Raw genomic sequence first — 24375 nt, forward strand, 5'->3', positions numbered from 1 at the left:
TAAGAGAAAAATTGAAATGACTTGCAATATTCAAAAAACCAGTTAATTAAATCATTTTGGGTGCCCAGATTAAAGAGATCAACTGAATAACGATGAACACCCATAACTAACCTTCAAGCACTTGGAGACGACGCCCCAGGGCATGTGTTTAAAAAGCCCCCACTGCTCACCAGCACTAAACTGGTTTACTCCACCAGGTCTAGCCACAGAGGACCTGGACAAGTGCAAGTGGTTCTGGTTCAAGCCCAGCGCTTTTAAATGAAAGCCTGTTGCCCTCTGCAGTGGCTCCCGGGTTTGCACCTGCTCCACCCTTCGCCCGACAGTGAGCAGGATCTGAAGTGTCAGCTTTCCCTAAAGAGGGCTTCTTGGCTTCTGCTTAGGCAGACGCGGATGCACCGCTCTTGCTTGTGTTGAAGCTGAGACGGTGGATAAGGTGTTCAATGAAATGCCCACAGATGTGGAGTCCCTGCTGCGTGTAGGCGCCGTACAGGCCTGGGGGTGCTGCAGGTGTGCTGGGCGGCAGAAACTGGCCACTGCCAAGACCTCTCTGGTGTAGCTGGCTGTGATTGCTTGCCACATGCCTTCTCTACCCCTCTTCTCAGGTTCCCAGAGCTGGTGGGAGCCAAGGGTCAAATCGGCAGAGCAACAACATTGGGGGGACCCCCAGCCCCAAATCAGATCTTAGCTGCACAAGAAGTAAATCAAGAAGTTTTCTGTTTTGCTTTCAGTGTAGGCCCAGCATGGACTATCCTCAGCTAACTTTTTCATGAAATTAAAGATATTTGTGATTAATTGTAATCAGTATAATCTGATTCAGGGGAGGTCTGGCCTAGTTTCTGTGGTCAAAGAAAGCTAATTTAAAAAAAGGTTTTGTTTTGTTTTTTTTTTTTTTTTTGGACAGGCAGAGTGGACAGTGAGAGAGAGAGACAGAGAGAGAAAGGTCTTCCTTTTGCCGTTGGATCACCTTCCAATGGCCGCCGCTGCAGCCGGCGCACCGTGCTGATCCGATGGCAGGAGCCAGGATCCAGGTGCTTTTTTTCCTGGTCTCCCATGGGGTGCAGGGCCCAAGCACCTGGGCCATCCTCCACTGCACTCCCTGGCCACAGCAGAGAGCTGGCCTGGAAGAGGGGCAACCGGGACAGAATCCGGCGCCCCAACCGGGACTAGAACCCGGTGTGCCGGCGCCGCAAGGTGGAGGATTAGCCTATTGAGCCACGGCGCCGGCTGGTTTTGGTTTTTTAAAATTTTGTTAAAAAGATTAGTGACTGAGGGAGACAGGTCTCTCCTGGTTCACTCCCCATATGGCTGCAATGGCTGGAGGGTGGGGGGCCAGGCGGAAGCTAGGAGCCTGGAACTTGATCCAGAGTGATAAGGGCCCGAGCACTGGGGTCGCCCTCTGCTGCTCCCACATGTGCTTTAGCAGGGAGCTGGATCAGAGGCGGGGCAGCAGGACTTGAACCAGACCTCCAGTATCCCACGTGGTGCTTTAACCCACTGTACCACAACGCTGGCTCTCTCAGCTCATGTGGGCTGAGATCCGATGGGCCCAAAGGCTCTCTCTGAGGCCAGCAAGGCAGATGGCACAGCTGCCCTGGGCACCACCATCCGTGATGCCTGCTGGAGCCGTCTTCCCAAGTCTGGTGTAACTTTATTCCTATTAGAAAAGCACACTCAGGCCGGCGCCGCGGCTCACTAGGCCGGGTTCTAGTCCCAGTCGGGGCGCCGGATTCTGTCCCGGTTGCCCCTCTTCCAGGCCAGCTCTCTGCTGTGGCCCGGGAGTGCAGTGGAGGATGGCCCAAGTACTTGGGCCCTGCACCCCATGGGAGACCAGGAGAAGCACCTGGCTCCTGGCTTTGGATCAGCGCGGTGTGCCGGCCGCAGCGCGCCGGCCGCAGCGGGGGCCATTGGGGGGTGAACCAACGGCAAAAGGAAGACCTTTCTCTCTGTCTCTCTCTCACTGTCCACTCTGCCTGTCAAAAGAAAAAGAAAATAAAAGCACATTCGTGCAAGCCAGGAACATTCTAGCGGTGTCCTGGATTGCCCAAATGTGTCGGACATTCTCAGACTGTCCCTAAGTAAACTGGGACACACCCAGCTGCCAGGACCTGTGGCCTCTGGCCTGAGGCTTCTCAGAATGTCGTGCAGGTGAGCAGCTGGCTGCCAGGCCCGAGCCACGGGGACTGGGGTGGAGGCTCGTGCGGCCAAGGTTGCCGCCGGTGTCCCTGCACCACGGGGAAAGCATCCACAGGCCAAGGTTGCCGCCGGGTGTCCCTGCACCACGGGGAAAGCACCCACAGGGCGTGTGTGCATTGTGGCTCTTTGGTTGCTTGGTTGGTGGTTTTGTAAATTTCCTTTTAAAACTTGGTTTCTTAAGCCAAAATCTGTAAGAGCAAATCCCACAGGGCAAACACATGTAAGTTGAGGTTTGATTCAAGTTTTGAAATTTCCAACTAAAATGAGTATATGGAAGTACAAACTTTTTTTTTTTCCTCTAAAGATTTATTTATATATTTGAAAGAGTTGGAGAGTGAGCTTTGATCTGCTGGTTCACTCTCCAGGTGGCCACAACATCTGGAGCTGGGCTGATCCGAAGCCAGGGGCCAGGAGCTTCCTTGGGGTCCCACACAGCTGCAGGGGCCCAAGCACTTCGGCCATTTTCACTGCGTTCCCAGGCGTATCAGCAGGGAGTTAGATCAAAGTGGAGCAGTTGGGACTCGAACTGGTTGCCAGATGGGATGCTGGTGCTGCAGGTGGCAGCTTCACCCGCTACACCACAGCGCCGGCTCCTGAAGTGCGGACTGTTCAGGAGTAAGGGGGTACATAAAGGATAACAGGAGCACAGTAGTTTTAGTTTGATAGTGCCCACTAATCAGTAGTCAGGCAAGTTAGTGGCAGTTATCCATCAGGCATGCAACTTGAAAGTCCAGACCTTCTGTAAATTAGATTCTTGAAAAATTGTAGTATTAAAAACTATTCCAACACCCATACTTGTTAGCATGGGCGTGGTTTAATACCAGCATCAAACAGCTCGTCCTAAGGTGTACGTATACACACTCAGCCTATTGTTCCCCTTCTATTTTTTTTTTTTTTTTTAAGATTTATTTACTTGAAAGGCTGCATGGCTGGAGCTGTGCCAATCTGAAGCCAGGAACCAGCCAGGAGTTTCTTCTGGGTCTCCCATGTGGGTGCAGGGGCCCAAGGACTTGAGCCATCTTCTGCCATAGCAGAGAGCTCTGCATAAAGTCCCAGATAGTCAGGAAGTGGAGCAGACAGGACTGGAACTGGAGTCCCATAAGGGACTTCAGTCGGCAGCTTTACCCGCTATGCCACAGCACCAGCCCCTCCCCTTCTTTTTTTACTTTTATTTTTTTAACAGATTGGACAGTGAGAGAGACAGAAAGGTCTTCCTTTTCCATTGGTTCACCCCTCAGTGGCCACTGCAGCCAGTGTGCTGCAGCCGGTGCACCGCACTGATCCCGAAGCCAGGAGCCAGGTGCTTCTCCTGGTCTCCCATGCAGGTGCAGGGCCCAAGGACTTGGGCCATCCTCCACTGCACTCTCAGGCCAGAGGGCTGGACTGGAAGAGGAGCAACCAGGACAGAACCGGCGCCCTGAGCGGGACTAGAACCCCAGGGTGCCGGCGCCACAGGTGGAGGATTAGCCTATTGAGCCATGGTGCTGGCCCCTCCCTTCTATTTTAAAAAGTTTCTGACTTACAGAAAGTTTGCAAGAATAATATATTAGGGGGCCAGCACTGTGGCACAGCCCATTAAAGCCCCTGCCTGCCGCGCCTGCATCCCCTATGGGGCACTGATTCAAGTCCTGGCTGCTCCACTTCCCATCCAGCTCCCTGCTAATGTGCCTGGGAAAGCAGCGGAAGATGGTCCAAATCTTTGGGCCCCAGCACCCACATGGGGTACCAGGAAGAAGCCTCTGGCTTCAGATCGGCTCAGCTCCAGCTGTTGTGGCCATGTGGGGAGTGAACCAACAGATGGAAGACCTTTCTCTGTATCTCTCTCTCTTTCTGTAACTCTTTAAAATAAATAAAAATAAATATAAAATAATACACTTCTGGAAGCATCATTTGTTTCATTTTACTACATTTTGCTCTTTGATTTGTACCTTTGTCTCCTCATCATCTATTTGAGAGTAGTGGTGGACATGACAGTTTATGCCCACATATTTCAGGTGAAACATTTTCTCCTATGTAGCCACGATGCAGCTATCGGAATTTAACATTGACAAGTTGGTATTTATCTAGAGATCTAAAGTACAGCAACATGAGGTAGCAGAATTGTGCATGTTTGAGTTTTGTGCTAAAAGAGTAGATTTTAGCTGCTTTTGCCGTAAAAACAATGAGTAGTCTGGGGTGGGCATTGTGGTGTAGTGGATTAAGCTACACAAGGACCTGGGCCTTTGCTACCCACATGTGAGTCTCGGGATGCCAGCGTGCCAAGTGGTGGCTAATCCCGCCATGCCACAGTGATGGCCCATCCCGGAGGCAGTTTGTCCATTTTAACCATTTCTAAGAGGATACTGCAGTTGTTAATGGAGGCGGGTGGGATAGAGGTTCTTGTCTTCACACAAGAAAGAATTCAGGCACGGACAGAGTAGTGGTCAGCAAGGCTTACTGGAGTAGGGCCTCCGTCAGCCACTCCGACTGGGGTAAGCAAGGCCACAGTTTCCTGGAGACAAGGCAGGCGGGCACCTCGGGAGAGACTCGCAGTCTGTGTTCACGCTGTGGCCTATGGGGGAATAGGGTCCAGGTCTTCCTGCCGCTTCCCCTTCCTGTCCTCCTCCTGGACAAAGGGTTTGCTGGGTGTGAAATAGGGGAGGGCTCCTCCCAAGGTTTTATTGCCCAATGTTAATCAGACTGGGTACCCCCCTGGTGCAGCAGAGAGGGTTTGTGTAAAGTTCTGGGCAGCTTCCTAGGTGTGCTTCTGAAGTGTTTCAAGCAAGGACCCTGTCACAGGGCACAGGCTGGTTTCTAACCTTCCTAACGCGGTGCTGGACCACTGTCACCATGGTACGGTTCTTAACTGTAGAATTCCAGAGAGATCTTCCACTGCTGTGCACTTCCCAGATGGCCACAGTAGCCAGGGCTGGGCTGGCATCCTGGGACTCCTTCCAGGTCTCCCACTTGGGCAGCCCAAGTGTTTGGGCATCTTCCACTGCTTTCTCAGGTGCATTAGCAGGGAACTGGATTGGAAGTGGAGCAGCCAGGACTCGAACTGGTGCCCATATGGAATGCTGGAGTCACAGGCAGCAGCCTTACCTGCTATGCCAGAACGTGGGCCCCATATTTAATTTATGTTAAAATCGTGCTTTAATTTAAAAATAACCCATATTTGGAATTAGAAAGAATCCTGTCTCAGCAGGCAATTATTACACAAAACCTGGCTGGAAACTGTGGATGTCTAGTTTCTGTGCTTCAGAAAACATGGGGTTTGGGATTTCTTCAAATATTATACATTTTATTTATTTTTTACAAGACTTATTTATTTGATAGAGTTAGAGGGAGAGACAGAAAGAGAGCTCCCACCCCCCGTTCACTCCCCACGTGGCTACAAAGGCCAGGGCTGGGCCAGGCTGGAGCCAGGAGCCGGGAGCTCCATCGGGTCTCTCGCATGGGTGGCAGGGGCTGAAGCGCTTGCCCATCCCCTGCTGCCTCCCTTGGTGCACGTTAGAGGGAGCTTTACTGAAAGTGGAACAGAGCTGAAACGCCGGCACTCCGGCGTGGGACGCGGGTCTCAGGTGGTGTCCTGACCCATGCCCATGCCTGTAAGGAGTTCTGTTTCTACACTGGGTGACGGGGCCAGCGTTGCAGCACAGTAGCTCGAGCCTCCGCCTGCAGTGGCGGCATCGCAGGTGGGTGCCGGTGTGAGACCCTGCTGCTTGACTGCCAACGTGCCTGGGAATGCGGTGGAAGATGGCCCATCCATGTGGGAGACCCGGATGGAGTTCCTGGCTCCCGGCTTTGGCATGGCCCAGTCCTGGGCCATTGTGGCCATCTGGGGAATGACCCAGTGGATGGAAGACCTCTCTTTCTCTCTAACTCTGCCTTTCAAATAAATAAATAAATAAACCTTTGAAATGAGTAAATAGACAAATTATAAATAACACCTACCTCAAAAGAAACTTGCCAGGATTCACGGAGTGAGTATGAAGTGCGTGTTTGCCAGCACTGTCACCCTCGCAATGCTGTCGCAATTGCTACTAGGGAACCTTATCAGCAGCAGAGTGGGGACAAGACCCAGGAACAATGCGACAGTAACTAAGAGTTTTCTCCCACACAAGAGTGCATTTGACACCCGAAGACCAATTAAAGTGAGTTGTTTTATAGTTGTTTTAGCCTCCCAAATTTTGGAACTTAGTTCATGCAGCTCACTTGGGACAAATGCTCCAATGTCAGTGGTGTGAGAAAAGTGCCAGAATTTACTGAACACAGCTCACCCGGTCAGAGTCTGTCAGTGGTGGTTTGGCCCCCGGCCAGGAGACATGGAGGCCAGTTCCAGAAACGCCTGCCATCTCCGCGCGGTGGGCCGGCCGTCAGCACGCTCCAGCCCACGGCAGCCGCTGCCATCGGGCGGGGGCTTCGTGGCTCTTCCAGGGACGTGGGAGGCTTTCTGCTGTGGCACCAGAATTCCAGCAGAAGCCCAGGCTGTGTTCAGGTGACCTGGTTCTCACACGTTGGCAGGACAATTTCAATTGCAGATAATCCCCCTCCTCCCAGTACATAATCCTCGAAACTGTTGAGGTCTTCAGGGTCATGGTTGAGACTGAGAGGCAGAGAAATAAAGATTGGTGTGAGTCTTCAGTATTTTTTTTAAAAGATTTATTTATTTGAAAGAGTTACAGAGAGAGAGACACAGAGAGAGGTCTTCCATCCGATGGTTCACTCCCCAGATGGATGCAACGGCTGGAGCTGCGCCGATCCAAAGCCAGGAGCCAGGACCTTCTTCCAGGTCTCCCACATGGGTGCAGGGGCCCAAGGACTTGGGCCATCTTCCACTGCTATCCCAGGCCACAGCAGAGAGCTGGATTGGAAGTGGAGCAGCCGGGTCTCCAACTGGCGCCTGTATGGGATGCCGGCGCTTCAAGCCAGGGAGTTAACCCGCTGCACCACAGCGCCAGCCTCTTCTGTATTCTTTTCTCAAGTTTTTGTGTTCCTTATTTTAAGTTGTGTATTTTATTTTTAAAAAATTAAAAATGTATTTGAGAAAGAGAGAGGTCTTCCGTTCACCGGTTCATTCTGAAGTTGGCAGCAAGGAGTTCCAGCTGGGTCCCCACGGGGGTTGGCAGCAGCCCAAACACTTGAGCTGCTGCCTCCCAGGGTGTAGCAGCAAGGAGCCGGAGTGAGCAGAGGAGCCGGGACTTGAACCAAGCACGCGGTGGAGATGTGGCGTCTCCAACGGCACCTTCACTGCCACCAGGTGCCCCCCTTGAGTATTCTACTTTTTAAAGATTTATTTATTGAGGCGAGTATTGTGTTTATTTGAAAGGTAGAGGTACAGAGATCTTCCATCTGCTGGTTCACCCCCTAAATGGCTGCCACATGGGAATTGCATCCAGGTCTCCCAAGCACTCAGGCCATTCATTCGCAGGCGGCTGATCGGAAGTGGAGCGGCCAGGGCTTGAAGCATTGCTCGTATGGATCTGCTTAACCTGCCGCACCACAGCGCAGGCCGCCTGCCTGTGATTCTTTAAACAGGCGAGTCGCTGGGGCTGGGGTGGGAGAGGGGCCTGTGGGTTTCAACTGTCCGCTCTCAGAGGCCAAGGGCCTTGCTCTCCTGTCCCCTTGGGGGCGACAGGCTTTCCTGCAGGAGCAAATAACCTGGATGCTCCCAGCCCCAAGACAGCCAGCGCAGCACCTAACCTTCGGAGTTTTAGTCACGGTTTCATTTGTAGCCCCTACAGATTGCTTTTTGCTTTCTTCTCTATGGAATCACAACCATTTACAGATATCTCGTCCTGTGTTTTCAGATATTTAAAGTAAGAGGATTTCAGGTTACCCGATCTGCAGAATTACCCCTGAAGTCTTGTCACTTGGGGGGCACGCTAACTTGGGCCATCTGTTTAACTTCACTCCTTCCTCTGTGGCTTTCTCCTGTGATGGCCTCGAAGAAGAAGAGGAGGTGCTTAGCTCAGTAGGTGCTCCGAGACGAAACATCGGCACCTCTGGAGTTGGCTGCCAGGATTCGCCGAGGCGCGTCGGCTAATAAATGCGGAAGAGCCTGGGACCAGGGCAGCGGCAGCTCATTGGCCCTGAAGAGACGGATGCGGACAGATGCCAGCAGTGGCTGCGGAGCCGGGGGGTGGGGGGTGGGTGGGGTGGGCGGAAGCACCTTCAGCCCGAGACTGCGTCTCATTGCCAAGCACGGATGTCCTTTGTCCTTGTTCTTTTTTTGAAGTATTAATTGTGTCTTCTACCTGCGTGCGTTGCCCGAGGGATGCTCAGTGGTCAGCAGTGCTGCCGTCACCACGTACCCCAGGGCTGGAGCTGCCAGGACCTGTGCTGCTCACTGGGTACGGGGTGGGCCCATGCAGGCACACCTCAGGCCTCTGGGCTGGTGACACGCTAGGGCGGTTGCTGTCCCAGGTGGAGAGAGTTTGGTGGAGAGAGGCCCCGTGGGCGAGGCTGAAGGAACGCACAGCACTGCAGTGCGGATCTAACTTGTCTCAGAAGCCAGCTCTGGAGCTGGCCTCGAAGAGCTTTCTCTGCCTGTGTGAGTGAGCAGGAGGCGAGGTCCCTGCCCACCGGGGCGGAACCTGCAGGAAATGAGGTCAGCAGCAGGTGTCCGGGTGTTCGGCCTGGTGCTTAAGGTGCCTGTGACGAGGGGCCGGCGCTGGGGCTCGGTGCGCTAAGCTCTGCCTGGGGTGCTGGCATCCCGTGAGTGCTGGCTTGAGTCCCGGTGGCTCCACTTCCCACCTAGCTCCCTGCTGATGTGTCCAGGGATGCAGCAGAGGATGGCCCGAGTGCTTGGGCCTCTACCACCCACATGGGAGACCCATTTGGAGTTCGAGGCTTCTGGCTTGGACCTGGCCATTGAGGCCATCTGGGGAGTGAATGGAGGTGCTCTGTCTCCCTCTGTTTCCCTCTCTCTAACTCTGCCTTTCGGATAAATAAACCTTTTTAAAAAGATGCCTGTGCCCCACACTGGGGTTCCTAGGTCTGATGCCTGGCCCTGGCTCCCGATTCCGGCTTCTCGCCGTGGTGGTCCCTGGGAGGCAGCCCTGATGGCACTAGTGATTGGGTTCCTGGTTTCACGGGAGACCTAGATTGCATTCCTGCTCCTGGCTCCCCCTCCAGCTCTCAAGGGCATTTTGGGAGTGAACCAGTGGATTGGAGCTGTCTCTCTCTCTCGCTCTCATTTCGTCAAATGGAACTGCTGCTTGCCTAGAGGACCTGCTGAGGTGGTTAGTGTCAGGTGCGGGGCTCTGCCATCCCAAAGCCAGTCCTAGAACTGTCTGTTCTACCCTGTGCCATTCGACACCCGTCCCCTATTACCCGTCTCCAGGACCCAGTGTGAGGGACACCGGGGCAATGTCCTGCCCGCAGCGGACAGCTGTCCGAGTGGGCGACCTCAGAGGCCCGTCCGACGCCTTTCTCTCCAGTGCGCCGAGTCCTGTGGAATCCCAGCGTCAGTGCTACAAGTCTGCAGGTGCTGGTGTTGGTTCCCACCAGATACAAATGCCACAGGATCAGATCTGGGGAGGGAACCAGCGGATGCGAGACCTCTCTCTCCCTCTGCTTCTGCCTCTTTGTCTTTAAAATAAAAATAAATAAATAAATGTTAAAGAGGTTTGTCCACTGAAAACTATAAACTGTGACTGAAAAACACCTAAAGAAGACATAAATCAATGGAAAGACATCCCATAGCCGTGGACTGGAAGATGTAATACTGTTAAGATGTCAAGAATACCCAGTGAGCTACAGATTTAATGCAGTCATAATCAAGATTTTTTTTTTTTCAGAAATAGAAAAACCCTAAAAATCATTGTTGCTGGAAGATCAAAGAAACCTGACCAGCAGGAGCAGTCACAGAGGGAGAGCATGAAGCTGACGGACTCACACATACTTACTTCCTTTTTTTAAACATTTATTTATTTACTTGAAGAGTTACAGAGAAGCAGAGAGAGAGAGAGAGAGAGGGGGGAGAGAGAGAGGATCTTCCATCTGCTGGCTTGCTCCCCAAATGGCCACAATGGCTGGGGCTGGGCCAGGCCAAAGCCAGGAGTCAGGAGCCACTTCTGGGTCTCCCGTGTGGGTGCAGGGCCCAAACACTAAGGCCATCTTCTGCTGCTTCCCCAGGTGCATAGCAGGGAGCCGGATCGGAAGTGGAGCAGCCGGGTCTCGGGTCTCGATCAGTGCCCATATGGGACGCTGGTGTTGCAGGAAGTGGGGAATGGGGGTGTGTGGGGGTGGGGGGACTATTATTGGCTGTGCCACGATGCAGGCTCCTGGCCTGGGATCTCCCATTGCTGGGGGTGGAGAGGCAGGAAAGCAGCTCGCTGATCCCAGAGGCTGGGGTCCCAGCTGCTTCCCCTAACCACAGAGGGGAACCTGGCAGGCCATTCACTAGGCTGGGGCCTGGTCCTGACCATGTGTCCTGGGATTGGCTGCTCTGGTTTTTGGGAACAGAGCTAGCTGACAAGCACCGGAGACTCAGCTGCACGGCAAGGAGTCCCTAAAAGGGACCTTGAATCAGAAAGTGAAAGCGCTCCCCTGCAGGTGTTGTAGCTCGGGATGGACCCTCGGGGCCCGGGGGCTCCCGAGGCACCAGGACTTGTGTACGGAGCACAGAGGGGAGACTGGAGAGTGGATTCCTCTCTGACCCGCAGGAGGGCTGGGGTGGTGGCGCCTGGTGCCCCCTCACTGTCGTGGTCTGGGCCTTGAGACGCCCGCCCAAGCAGCAGGGCGGCAGCAGGGGAGAGTAGGGACTGAGCGCCCCCTGTTGCGGGACAGGACCCCTGGGAGGGCTCGCCCACCCCCAGGAGGCCTGGCGTGACCGCTGACGGACAGAGAGCTCAGTGGCTGACTGGTGCCACGCTCCCAGGAGTCCCCGCTGCCAGTGAGCATCGTCCACCCCCGCGAGCCGCCCGGGGCAGTAGTCTGGGGTCACCCCGGCCCCAGGGCCACATCGGGGAAGCCCAGTAAGGGCCTCATAATCGTTCATGAGGCAGCCATGTACTTCAAGTGAGTAATGTTCCAGAAGGCGTCTGCAGGGCCCCCACATCCCAGCCCAGCCAGGACCGGGGGCATCCAAGTCCACCCCTCAGAGGTCCCTGGTGTTCGCGTCAGCAGGCTTTGCTCCCGCCGCTGAAGCCCTGAGGTGGGGACATCGGGCCCGCGGTGACGGCATTGGGGTTCCCACTGCCAGCGTCCCCAGCCCTCCTGCCCAGGCTTCGTCAAACTGCTCCAGACACCCCCCAGCGCGGCTGCTCTGCAAGTGAGAAGCAGAATCCAGCTGAGAGCAGTGGAGGAGCCAGGAGACAGAGCAGGGAGAGGGGAGGGCCAGCCCCACCCTCCCGCCCCTGCCCGGCGCCCGGGTTCCAGCAGTGTCCCCTTTGGTTAGACTTGGCGCCTGTGGCCTGGGCTGGCAGTTCAGGCAAAAGTGCTGCTCGTCCAGGAAGGAGCGATCAGGAGACAAGAAGGAGGCTCTGGGCTCCTGGGCTCCAGAGACGGCCTGGCATGGGTTCAGCAGGTGCAGTGGGTCTTTTCACTGGGCCTCTGTGCCACGAGAACCGGGCTGGAGTCCAGGGGCAGGCTGTTCAGGGCGCTCTCCCCATACAGGTGCAGGCTGTTGCGGGCAATCAGCTCCTTGGCCATCAGCACGAAGACCTCGTCTATGTTCCTGGACTCCTTGGCAGACGTCTCCAGCACGGCGAGGAGGCCGTGTTTCTCGGCCAGCGTGCAGGCCTCCTCAAACAGCACGTGCCGCTCTTCCCACCTGTCCGACTTGTTTCCTGCAGGGGACAGACAAGCATGCGCCACTGAGCACCTGCACTCGTTCTCCTGGAAATCGACTTTGAAGAGAACCTTCCTCGTTCATCGGTTAGCCCGCACGCAGGCACTCAAGTGGTAACCGAGGGTGGAAATGCCAACACGGATGCTCGGAATGGGTCTCTGCGGCCTGTCCTGCAGGGACTTAAAGAACAGCTAGGACTAGGCCAGAGGACGGTGTGTACCGGGGGACATGTGGAGCCCTGTCTCTCCCGCCGTGCCTCTCGAAGTCTTCCCTCATCCTTGCAGCCTAGCTCTTTCCACACCACAAAGTGCTGGGTGCTGTGAGCCGAGCCTGGGCTCCCCGAGCGGGAGATCAGGATTTGCTGGACTGACGGTACGCAATGAAAGTGTTTCCTTTTAGTTTTTTGTTTATTAAAGATTTATTTATTTATTTGGGACTAGAGTTACAGAGGCAGAGGAAGAGAGAGATCTCCTATCCACTGGTTCACTCCCCAAGTGGCCACAAGGGTCGGAGCTTGGCACATCCGGAGCCAGGAGCCAAGAGCTTCTTCCCGGTCTCCCATGCTGGTACAAGGGCCCAAGGACTTGGGCCATCTTCTACTGCTTTCCCAGGCCATAGCAGAGAGCTGGATCAGAAGTGGAGCAGCCAGGTCTCGAACCGGTGCCCATATGGGATGCCAGCACTGCAGGCAGCAGCTTTTACCACTATGCCACAGCACTGGTCCCTTCTTTTAGATTTTAAAAAGTATTGACTTTCATTTTCTTTGAAGGAGAGAGAGATCGACCCTCCATCTGATGATTCACTCCCCAGATGGCCACAATAGCCAGGGCAGGGCCAGGCTGAAGCCAGGAGCCTGGAACTCAATCTGGGTGTCCCAAATTCTTGAGCCGTCACTGCTGCCTCACAGGGTTCTCATTAGCACCAAGCTGGAGCCAGCGGCAGAGCCAGGACACTGACCCAGGCAGCGTGCCCATCAGCGTCTTCACCCAGGAGCTGCCTCAGCTCATGCGCGTCCTGATGTAGCAGGTGCTGGCTGAAGCAGCTGGGTTCCTGCCACCCCTGTGAGGGACCCACATGGAGCTCCGGCTCCTGGCTTCTCTCTCGCCCAACCCTGGCTGCTGCAGGCCACTGGGGGAGGAACCAGCAGGTGGAAGTTTGGAAGAGCTCTCTTCACATGTCTCTATCTCTGTTTCTTTGCCTTTCAAATAATAAATAAACAAAGAAATGCTAACTGGAGCCTAAAATTGTGGTGCAGCAGCATAAGCTGCACTCGGGAGCCCTGCGCTGGAGTGCCTGGGATTGAGTCCTGCCTCTGCTTCTGAAGCAGCTTCCTGCTAACGCACCTGGGAGACAGCAGATAATGGCCCAGGCACTTGGGTTCCTGCCACCCACGTGGGAGACCCAGATGGAGTTCCTGGCTCCTGCTTGGTTCCCGCACTAGCTCTTGTGGGTGTCCGGGGGAGTGAATCAGTGGATGAAAAATCTCTCTCTGTTTCTTTAAATAAAACTTTAAAATAAAAAACTTTAAAAAGCCCATCACTAACACAAGGGAGGCATACCTTGTAGTGTGTTCTTGCAAAGGAACATTGCACAAATCATGTAAAAGAATAAGGGGTGGGGCCGGCGCCGCGGCTCACTAGGCTAATCCTCCGCCTAGCGGCGCCGGCACACCAGGTTCTAGTCCCGGTCGGGGCGCCGGATTCTGTCCCGGTTGCCCCTCTTCCAGGCCAGCCCTCTGCTGTGGCCAGGGAGTGCAGTGGAGGATGGCCCAGGTGCTTGGGCCCTGCACCCCATGGGAGACCAGGATAAGCACCTGGCTCCTGGCTCCTGCCATCGGATCAGCGCGGTGCGCCGGCCGCAGCGCGCCGGCCGCGGCGGCCATTGGAGGGTGAACCAACGGCAAAGGAAGACCTTTCTCTCTGTCTCTCTCTCTCACTGTCCACTCTGCCTATAAAAAAAAAAAAAAAAAAAAAAAAAAAAAAAAAAAAAAAAGAATAAGGGGTGGTAGGCCGGCGCCGTGGCTCAACAGGCTAATCCTCCGCCTAGCGGCGCTGGCACACCAGGTTCTAGTCCCGGTCGGGGCGCCGGATTCTGTCCCGGTTGCCCCTCTTCCAGGCCAGCTCTCTGCTGTGGCCCGGGAGTGCAGTGGAGGATGGCCCAAGTGCTTGGGCCCTGCACCCCATGAGAGACCAGGAGAAGTACCTGGCTCCTGCCTTCAGATCAGCGCAACGGCAAAGGAAGACCTTTCTCTTTCTCTCTGTCTCTCTCTCACTGTCCACTCTGCCTGTCAAAAAAAAAAAAAAAAAAAAAAAGAATAAGGGTGGCACTGCTTGGGACAGCTGCGTCCTACAACAGAGTGCCTGGGTTGAGTCCTGCCTCTGCTTCTAGTCCAGCTTCCTGATACTGTGCCTGGAAGGCAGCAGATGTTGGCTTTAGTACTTGGGAGACCTGGATGGAGTTCCTGGATCTGGGATTTGGCCCAGCCCAGCACTGGCTACTGCAGGCATTTGGGAGAATGACCCACCAGGTGGAAGCTGGCTCGCTCACTCTCTCTGTCTCTCTCTCACTGTGCACATCACTCTACCTTGCAAATGGATTTTTAAAAAGGTAAGAATTATAGCTACCTGCAACAATATGGAAAAAACTCCGAAACTTAACACTGAGGGAAAGCAGCTTAGACAGAAGACATTTTCTGATTCCATTTATAGAAAGTTCAGCAGCAACAGCAAAACAGAACTTCACCGTCTGGGGACGGGGGTTAGGAGGTGAAAGGGTCAAGAAAAGTAGGGCTGTGGTAACCACGAAGGTCATGCTGTGCTGGCCTGCAGGGGAGGGAGGCTGGGGAGCGGGGCTGGCGCCAACACTGTTCTCATTCCTGACCCAGATGCTGTTGGCTTAGGTGTTTCTCCTTAGGATACATCACCATGCACGTTTCTGTGTGTTCATCTGTCCCAGTGAAAGTAGAAGATTGAAAAGTACTTCCCCAGTCACCGTCAGCAGCCTGCCCAGAGACAAAGCTGGGCTTGGGTCATAATCATTCTCTAAGAAGTGTAAGTCCAAGAGTGTTTTCAGCGGGCATTACCACGCTGAACCCCTGGAAACTGTAATCGCTAAGGGGTCTTTGCAGATGTGACGGAGCTAAGGATCCCGACGTGCGGAGATTGCCCTGGATTAGCTGGGTGGGTGCCACAGTCTCACGCCTCCTTCCAAGAGGGAGGAGGAGGGAGTGTCACTCCCCACCCCCAGGAGGCAGAGGCTGCATGGTGCAGCCACAGCAGTGAGAAGGGCAAGGGACAGAGTCTCTCCAAGAGCCTGCCGGTGCTGCTGCGTCCGGGGCCCCACAGGAGTCCGGGCACAGCCTGCTGGTGCTGCGTCCGGGGCCCCACAGGAGTCCGGGCGCAGCCTGCCAGTGCTGTGTCCGTCCGGGGCCCCACAGGAGTCCGGGCGCAGCCTTCCGATGGTGAGAGCACACTCCTGGTATCCTAAGTCCCCTGGCTTGCGACAGCAGCCTCAGGACATGCGCCCCTTCAACAGGACTCTGCAAGTCCACAGGCAGTGAGGCCCAAGCTCAGGGCCAAGCTCAGCTTCTAGAAGGGAGGTAGGAGGACTGCTTGGTGGAGGAGATGTGTGCGGGGAGCAGGCACCTGCGGAGCCAGGAGTCGGACCTGTTGTCTGCATCCCTCGCTGACTGCACATTCCCATTTTTATGCCGTGCTCCTGGTGCCTGTCCCGTCTGCCACACCCGGATCGGACCGGCAGTGCTGACCGTCCATTGCTCCACCCCTCACCAGCCGGTGCCTGCACCCTGCAGCATGAGCCCGGCACTTGGAGGGAGGGAAAGAAACAGAAGGTCTGCTCAGTGCCCTTTGCTGGCTCCCACATCCAGATACGCAGAAGGCTGTTACCAGTTCTCATTACAACACTGAGGATCGGGTGAGTGGCACACGCAGAGCTGTATGATACCTCCTGGCAATCCCAACTCCATAAAACTCCGAAATCCCTAAGTTCTTTGGTCATTCATTTGACAGGAACATCTGTCCTAAACTGACCGTTTAAAGTTTTTAATTCAGGGGCCAGTGCTGTGGTGTAGCAGGCTAAGCTTCTGCCTGTGGCACTGGCATCCTATACAGGTGCTGGTTCAAGTCCCTGCTGCTCCACTTTCAATCCGGCTCTTTGCTATGGTCTGGAAAAGCAGTAGAAGATGGCCCAAGTCCTTGGGCTCCTGCACCCATGTGGGAGACCTGGAAGAAGCACCTGGCCCCTGGCTTTGGATCAGTGCAGCTCTGGCTGTTGGGTCATTTGGGGAGTGAGTGAATCAGTCGATGGAAGATCTCTTTCTCTCTCTCTCTAACTCTGCCTTTCAAACAAATAAATCTTTTATTTTTTTAAAGATTTATCTTATTTATTTGAAAGACAGAGAGGTAGAGACAGAGCAAGAGAGAGGGAGAGAGGTCTTCATCTGCTGGTTCACTCCCCAAATGGCTGAAGCTGATCTGGTCCAAAGCCCGGAGTTAGGAGCTTCTTCCAGGTCTCCCAGGTGGATACAGGAGCCCAAGGACTTGAGCCATCTTCCACTGCTTTCCCAGGCCATTAGCAGGGAGCTGGATCAGAAGTGCAGCATCCGGGACTCGAACCGGTGCCTTATGGGATGCTGGTGTTGCAGGCCAGGGCTTTAACCCCCTGCTCCACAGCACTGCCCACAAATAAGTCTTTTTTTTTTTTTTTTTTTAAAGCTATTTGGGGGCCAATGCTGTGGCATAGTGGTGAAGCTGCTGCCTATAGTGCTGGCATTCCATGTGGGCGCTGGTTCGAGTCCCGGCTGCTCCACTTTTAGTCCAGCTCTCTGCTTTGGCCTGGGTGGTGGTGGGGGGAAGCAGTGGAAGATGGCCCAAGTCCTTGGGCCCCTGCACCCACATGGGAGACCTGGAAGAAGCTCCTGGCTTTAGATTGCCACAGCTCCAGCCATTGCAGCCAATTGGGGAGTGAACCAGCAGATGGAAGACCTTTCTGTGTCTTTCTGCCTCTGCCTCTCTGTAGCTCTGCCTTTCAAATGAATGGGTAGATCTTTAGAAGAAAAACAAAAGCTATTTGGCTATAGAGTGTTGGCTCAAACCCTGCTGTACCTTCATAGAATGCATCTTTCTGAAATCTGACAAATCCTGAACACTGAATATTTGGCCCTGGGGGTGCTGTTGCGAGATCACAGACCTGTAATATAAAGGGAATTGAAGTGGAAGGTTCAGTTGAAATCCTAAGGGGATAAACATTGGATGCCAAAGAGAGTTAGGAGACAGAACTCCCAGCACAAGCTACAAAAGGGAGTTGGCTCCTAAACCCCTCACTCTGATGCAGGGTGTGAGTTAGGAGGTCAGAACAGAACGGGTGAGGGAAGGATAAGCCGGCCCTCCTGGGAAGACCCTGCCAGCAGTGACCGGGAGTCTGTGCATTCTCCCGGGGGGGGGGGGGTGGCACGGGGGCCCCAGGGGACCACCAAGGACTCTGCACAGGAGCTGGGCTTCCTGCCGATGGCTGGACAACAGCAGCACCAGGCAAGGCTCTCTGAGCTCTGTGCCGACTGGAGTCAGCCGTGTGGTGAGGGCGTGGTGCTGCAGGTGCACGCCTGAGACAGAAAGAGCCACGAGTGTGAAGAGCTGTGGAGACAGCACCAGGAAACGGGACTGCAGGAACAGGACTTTAACCTTCCTGGGTTCCGGGCAGCAGGCCCCCACGCAGAGAGAACTGCCGTGACGGCCCCCAGGACCCACGCGGGGAACGGCTCCAGATCGCCTCCGAGCCGAAAGCTGCAGCCCAAGGAGAGCCCTGGTGATCCCGCCCCATCTGTTTCCCCACAGTAGGTGTCCCGCGGAGCTGGCTGGGGAGAGGCTCTGGGGAGGAGCCACCTCCTGTGTCCCCTGGGGACACATGTGACCTGGATGGGAGGGGAGAGCCATGCTTCATTCCTGTCTGCAAGCCTCCTCTGCCCGTCTCCTTCTGACCCCAGAGGCCCCGGATGCCCCTGCCTGTCCACCTGGGCCCCGCTGTGTACCCTGCAGAGTGCACTCAGCTTCAGAGGAAGCATCATGTTCACTTTATTGAGTTTTTTTTAATCTACATATTTATTTGAAAGGCAGAGTGACAGAGAGAGAGAGAGATCCTCCAGGCACTGGTTTACTCCCCAAATCACAATGGCCAGGCCTCGGCCGGGAGCCTGGAACTCCACCCAGGTCTCCCACCTGGGTGCGGGACCCTCTCCTGCCAGCAGGGAGGTGGTTTGGAAGTGGAGCAGCCGGGATGCCGGCTTCACAGCGGTGGTTTCCTCCACTGCATCAGTCCCTCCCCAAGGACCTAACCGGGGTCGGTAGTCATTCACGGGTGTAACCAGGCACCGCCCTCTGAATGGCTCCCTGGGGACTTGGGGCCACCACAGACTCCAGCCATGCTCTCTGCGGTCTACACACGTGGTCGGCTGGGGTGTTCTTCACCCAGCCGTGTGAGTGTATCCTCTCTCCCCCACTGAGAATTTCTACTTGAAATCCATACTGCTGACACGTTGATGTCACCCCATTCTCACCCTCGGGGGGGGCCCAGTGTGAATTTCTGGGCAAGGTGCTTTCTGGGGTCTCATCTAGCATCCACTGCCTTGGAAATGCAAGCCACGCTGGGCACCAGCAGAGGTGACCTGTGACCGGCCCTCTACATTTCCCACATTTCCCTCTGATGCTCCAAACTCTTGTCTGTTTCCCCATCTTTTCCTGCAAGTCCCCCACCTTATGCCTTAACAATGGAGCTACTTGGAGCTCAGCCCTGATGCAGTGTTTTGAAGGCAGTGTATCAGGTCCTAGTCTCCCAGCCTCCCTGCCCTTAGCTTATGTTTCCTTGCCCTGTGGCTAATCCTCTGCCTGCGGTGCCGGCACCCCTGGTTCTAGTCCTGGTCGGGGCACCGGATTCTGTCCCGGTCACTCCTCTTCCTATCCAGCTCTCTGCTGTGGCCCGGAAGTGCAGTGGAGGATGGCCCAGGTCCTTGGGCCCTGCACCCGCATGGGAGACCAGGAAGAGGCACCTGGCTCCTGGCTTCGGATCAGTGTGTTGCGATGGCCGCAGTGCGCCAGCCGCAGCAGCCATTGAGGGGTAAACCAATGGAAAAGGAAGACCTTTCTCTCTGTCTCTCTCTCTCACTGTCCACTCTGCCTGTCCAAAAAAAAAAAAAAAAAAAAAAATCCTTTCTAAAATCAACTCACCGAATGAATGAAGGGAGTAGTGCGGCTGGCACTACAAGGTCATTTATCCCTATAGATAATCTCTTGATGTTTAGCCTTTTTTTTTTTTTTTTTTTTTTTGACAGGCAGAGTGGACAGTGAGAGAGAGAGACAGAGAGAAAGGTCTTCCTTTGCCGTTGGTTCACCCTCCAATGGCCGCTGCGGCCGGCGTGCTGCGGCCGGCGCACCGCGCTGATCCGATGGCAGGAGCCAGGAGCCAGGTGCTTTTCCTGGTCTCTCAGGGGGTGCAGGGCCCAAGCACCTGGGCCATCCTCCACTGCACTCCCTGGCCACAGCAGAGAGCTGGCCTGGAAGAGGGGCAACCGGGACAGAATCCGGCGCCCCGACCGGGACTAGAACCCGGTGTGCCGGCGCCGCAAGGCAGAGGATTAGCCTAGTGAGCCGCGGCGCCAGCCCTTTTTTTTTTTTTTTTTTTAATTTAAGATTAATTCACCAGGTAGGGAGATAGAGAGGAGAGAGAGTGGAGGTGGGGCGAGACCTCTCAGCCACAGATGCACTCCCCAAATGGGCGCAGTGACCAGGGCGGGGCCAGGCTGAAGCCAGGAGCCTGGAGCTCCAGCTGGGGCTCCCTCGTGGGCTGTCCTCTGCTGCCTTCCCAGGCACAGCAGCCCGCATGCAGACTGGTGCTCTGATCTGGGACGCTGGATGCAGGAGGCAGCGTGGCTCACCGCCACAGCACTGGCGCCTAGTGCTGTCTTGAGGAGTTTCTTTTCTCGGAACCCCAGTCCCTGCGCGAGAAGTACCTATCACCTGAGGAATTGCAATCAACTCCGCCATCGTAAACATCTCCAAATGAACCCGATTGCTGACCAATCAGAGTAGGGCCATGGGCACAGCAGACCAACCAGGGACCTGCACAGGAGCTGAACACACACCTCTCAGCCCCAACTTCTGTCTGCAGGAACCATCACCCCAACCCCCAGAGGAGCCCGAGAATCAAGCAGTAGCCGCCCAGCTCCTGTCTCTGCGCTTTGCAGCAAACCTCATCTCTTGCATCACCCTACGTCAGCGACTGGCTTCTCGTGCCTCAGGCAGGTGGACTCAGGTTTTGGGAGCGCTACAACATAATTCTATATATTTTTAGGTTCCTGCTTCCTTAAGACAGCCACTTAACTGTGGTAGCCCCATGCTGGCCTGACTCCCACTGCCTTCCATGGGAATTGGCTGTGCCGGCATTTCTGCAGACCAGCCAACTGCTCCTACGCCATACAGCTTTCTGGAGGGCCTGGGGGGCAGGCAGATGGGAATCACATTCCCGCGGCCTCCTTGCTGGACGGCAGGAAAGCCCTTCTCTTCCCGGGAGACTGGCAGCTCAGAGCGTGATGAGGAGCCGCCACAGTGCACCTGCTTCCTGGCCAAGGGAAATGAAATGCTTCGGAAACGCCCTACCGATCAGCATGATGACCAGGTTAGCCGCTCCGTACTTTTCTATCTCGTGGATCCAGTGAGGGACCGACTCGAAGGTGGCCCGCCGCGTGAGGTCGTAGGCGATGATGGCCGCGTGCGCGCTGCGGTAGTAGCTCTGTGTGATGGTGCGGAAGCGCTCCTGGCCGGCCGTGTCCCACACCTGCATCTGAGAGGGACAGGGGGTACCGCGTCAGGAGTTCCCATGCCGGTGGAGTCTTAAAGCTATAGTTCTCTGGGACTCCCTTCCACGCGGCCAGATTCAGGAGGTCTGGGGCGGGGGGCTCCCTGGATGTGCTTTTAGGTTTGTGACCTGCCACCTAAGGGACACTTCCCTCAGAGACAGGGACCCATTTTTTCCCTGGAGTCTTGTGTTCTTTTGACCTGTGAGCTCAATGAAAGGCCCGTGGGGCTGCTCACGCCTGAGGGCGTCCTCACAGTAGCATCTGCCAAATGAGTGCCCCAGCAGGGCGCCAGTTTACATGTCCGCTAACGCTGCCGAGGCACCAATACCCTCCTCCTCTCACGCTGTCTATTCCTTTTCATTGTGCATTTATTTTATTTGCTCAGAGGCAGAGAGAGAGAGAGATCTGTCGTTTGGTTCACTTCCCAGGTACCTGCGGGAGGCAGACACCAGGCACCCTGAAACACCCGTGAGTCTGTGGGTGTTAGGAACCCAGGCTCTTCAGTCGGCAGGGCGCCTCCCAGGACCAGAGCTGCGGCTCCAACCCGGGCTGTCTGACGTGGGACCAACAGCTTGCCCTGAGATGTATTTTTAGGGGAAAGATTGCAAACGTACACAAAACGAGAGAGGTCAGAGAAATGAATCCTCATATACCTGGATTCAATACTCGGCAAGACTTCCCAACTTCTGGCTCGACCAGCCCATTCGGTTGATTTCTTTGAGGTATTATTTTAAAGCAAATTCCAACCTTCAGGCCATTTCATTTGACTTACATCAACACACATCCCTATGAAAATGGACGTTTTCTTATGTAACCATAATGCCACTGTCACTGCTGATGAACTTTTCAGAGCTCCTTGGCATCGTCTAGTAACCAGACCATATTTGAAATCTCCCATCTATCCCCAAAGTGCCGTTGTACATTTGTATTGCATCTGAATTGCAAACTAGACCCACTTGTTACATTTTCTTTCTTTTTTTTTTTTGACAGGCAGAGTGGACAGTGAGAGAGAGAGACAGAGAGAAAGGTCTTCCTTTGCCGTTGGTTCACCCTCCAATGGCCGCCGCGGCCGGCGCGCTGCGGCCGGCGCACCGCGCTGATCCGATGGCAGGAGCCAGGAGCCAGGTGCTTTTCCTGGTCTCTCAGGGGGTGCAGGGCCCAAGCACCTGGGCCATCCTCCACTGCACTCCCTGGCCACAGCAGAGAGCTGGCCTGGAAGAGGGGCAACCGGGACAGAATCCGGCGCCCCGACCGGGACTAGAACCCGGTGTGCCGGCGCCGCTAGGTGGAGGATTAGCCTAGTGAGCCGCGGCGCCGGCTTAATTTAAACTTTTAAAATTGAGAGCAAGAATGGGTATTTACAGAAACCTGTGGGCTGGTTCTTAGAAACTCTGTGACATCACAGCTTTTCCAGTATATAACTGGCCTGCTTTTTGTATTTGGTTGTTGATCGCCTGCTGGGTTGTCACCAGGGATCTTGTCACATTAGGTCAGTGCCATATTTGCAAATACAGGCGCCCTCCCGTGTCTGTGGGAGCTTGGCTCCAAGACCTCCGTGGAAACCAGTCTGAGGCGTTTGCTTACATAAATGCTCAAGGCCCTCATGGAAAATGGTGCAGTAGTTGCATGGAATCTACACATCCTCCCACATTCTTCACATCATCTCTAGCTTACGTATAATACCTAACAGCATAAATACTACCCGACACATCGACTCTGCTGCTTCAGGAAAAATGGCAGGAAAACAAAACCTGCCCATACTCAGTACAGGTGCAATTTTTCCCTGAATATCTTCTATTTTTGATAGAAAATAGAGCGGGGAACCCACAGATAGGGCCGGCCAACCGGGTCTATGTGCGGTTTGCCATTCTTCTCTGGCTTTATTGTTAGTAGTTATTTTTTGAGACATTTTGACCTTTAGATGGATTTAGTAATGTTTCCCTTTGGGGGTGTGTGTCTCACTGAAAACACTGACTCCCCGGCTCCCCAGTGGTGAGCGTGGGTTCGGTGCTGGGCACTCTGGCCAGCCGAGGGGTGCCCGGCCCGCGCCTGCTGACCTTCACTCTCTTGCCGTCCACCTCAAGGGAGCGCACGGTGAAGTCCACCCCGATGGTGTTCTGCCGCGACTCCGTGTAGACCCCGGATTTGAAGTGCTGCACCACGCACGTCTTCCCCACGTTCGAGTCCCCGATGAGAATGATCTTGAACAAGTAGTCGAAGTCCTCCTCAGCTGTCCTGGCTGAGCCGGAGAGCTGCATGGCGCTCGCACCTGGAATAGACCTGGAGCCGAAGAAGGGCGTCAGCACCCACCAGGCGCGGGAGACGCGGGAGGGTCAGGGCTAACACAGGGGGTGGTCTCCAGGGGTGGGGAAGCACTGGAGGGGTTCCCTCAGAACAGGTGGCACTGCCAGTCTCGGGTGGGTCCAGGAGGCAGCCAGCAGTGGGCGGCCAGGCCCGTGTGGATGCCCCACCCCTTCATCGGCCCCTGTTTCATTTGCTTTTCTAAAGTCGCAGAGCAGGGCATCGCACACAGGGAAATCCACACCGAGACGCAATCTGCAGGTGGGAAAGGGGCGAGGTGGGACCCCGGGCCTCTGCGGCAGACCAGGGTCACGGTCAGACCACATGCAGACTTTTGCAGGGGCTGGAGCTGAAACCCGAGGTCCGTGGCCCTCTCCCTCCCCTAAGTCCCCAGGGTGTCCACTCAGCCTGCAGGCGGCCCGTCGGGACCGAGCCCCCGCATCCTGCCTCCGGGGTCACCTGCTGCGGGCCGGTCCGGCTCCCTCACCTCCGCGGGCGAGCAGGCGGCGACCCTTTCTCTCCCGGTTTTCCTCCTCAGCCCTCGGCGCCCCTTCTTCCTCTTGCCTCGCGGCGCGGTGGGAACTGTAGTTCGGGCCCGGCGGCAGGAGAAAGTGAAAGGAAAGGCAGCTCGATCCCTCCCACCTGCCCGGAGCGGAGGCGCGGGGGACGCCGCCCCAGGCGAGGCGCACCAGGCGGGCGCAGCGGAGGCCCGCGGGGAGACGGGCAGCCGCCGGAGCCGCCTCTGCGCGCTCGGCTGCCCGCGTGGCCCTCGTGTGCCTGAGCTGTCCCGACATCACCTTAGAGGAGGTTGCACACCCGGATCTTCAGCAATGGCTTGGGGCTGTGGGTTCCTCTTTTTGAGGAGTGGCCAGGAGACAGGTGATCCCAGGAGCGGGCACCACAATCCTAAAGGAACTTTGAAGTCTTCGGGGGAGAAAAGGTCGAAAAAAACTCTCTCCCTCCCGCTTAGGGTTTCGCTGAAGACTAACCTCACTCGAGGAACACCCAGGGTTCCGCGGTCCCTGGTGCCGGCCGTGGGCGCATGGCCGCGGTGACTTCTGCCCGGGGCGCCCCGAGCGTGGACCACCTCTCCGTGTGCATCAGGGGGACTGGGACTGGATTTTCTCCACGAGGGGACCTGCAGCGTGGAAGCAGCGAGGCAGCGAGGCGGCACTGCCGGCGGCTTGCCTGATAAAGTATTTCAGTGTATAGTGCTTTCGCACTGCGGGCTGGGACCTAG

The 24375-nt window shown here is 55.5% G+C and overlaps 1 protein-coding gene across 5 annotated transcripts; it reads right to left on the reverse strand.

The window, feature by feature from the left end:
• Positions 1–10082: 10082 nt before the first annotated feature.
• RAB19 (RAB19, member RAS oncogene family) lies at positions 10083–24041 on the reverse strand. Of its 5 annotated transcripts, none has more exons than XM_017338805.4 (4): positions 23623–23759; positions 22892–23114; positions 20635–20818; positions 10083–11966 (listed from the first exon to the last, which is right to left on the reverse strand). In XM_017338805.4, exons 2-4 carry the CDS (start codon positions 23090–23092, stop codon positions 11698–11700), a joined length of 654 nt encoding a protein of 217 aa, XP_017194294.1. In that variant the 5' UTR covers positions 23093–23114; positions 23623–23759; the 3' UTR covers positions 10083–11697. The 5 variants fall into 5 exon arrangements, with proteins under 5 accessions (XP_017194294.1, XP_017194293.3, XP_017194291.3 ...); XM_017338804.4 differs by having other exon boundaries at positions 11562–11966; positions 20635–20812; positions 23595–24041; XM_017338802.4 differs by having other exon boundaries at positions 11562–11966; positions 23595–24029.
• Between the last annotated feature and the right edge of the window lie 334 nt (positions 24042–24375).

This window comes from Oryctolagus cuniculus, chromosome 3 (genome assembly GCF_051225735.1).
Source record: "Oryctolagus cuniculus isolate XC-2025 breed Fujian yellow rabbit chromosome 3, ASM5122573v1, whole genome shotgun sequence".
NCBI lineage: Eukaryota > Metazoa > Chordata > Mammalia > Lagomorpha > Leporidae > Oryctolagus > Oryctolagus cuniculus.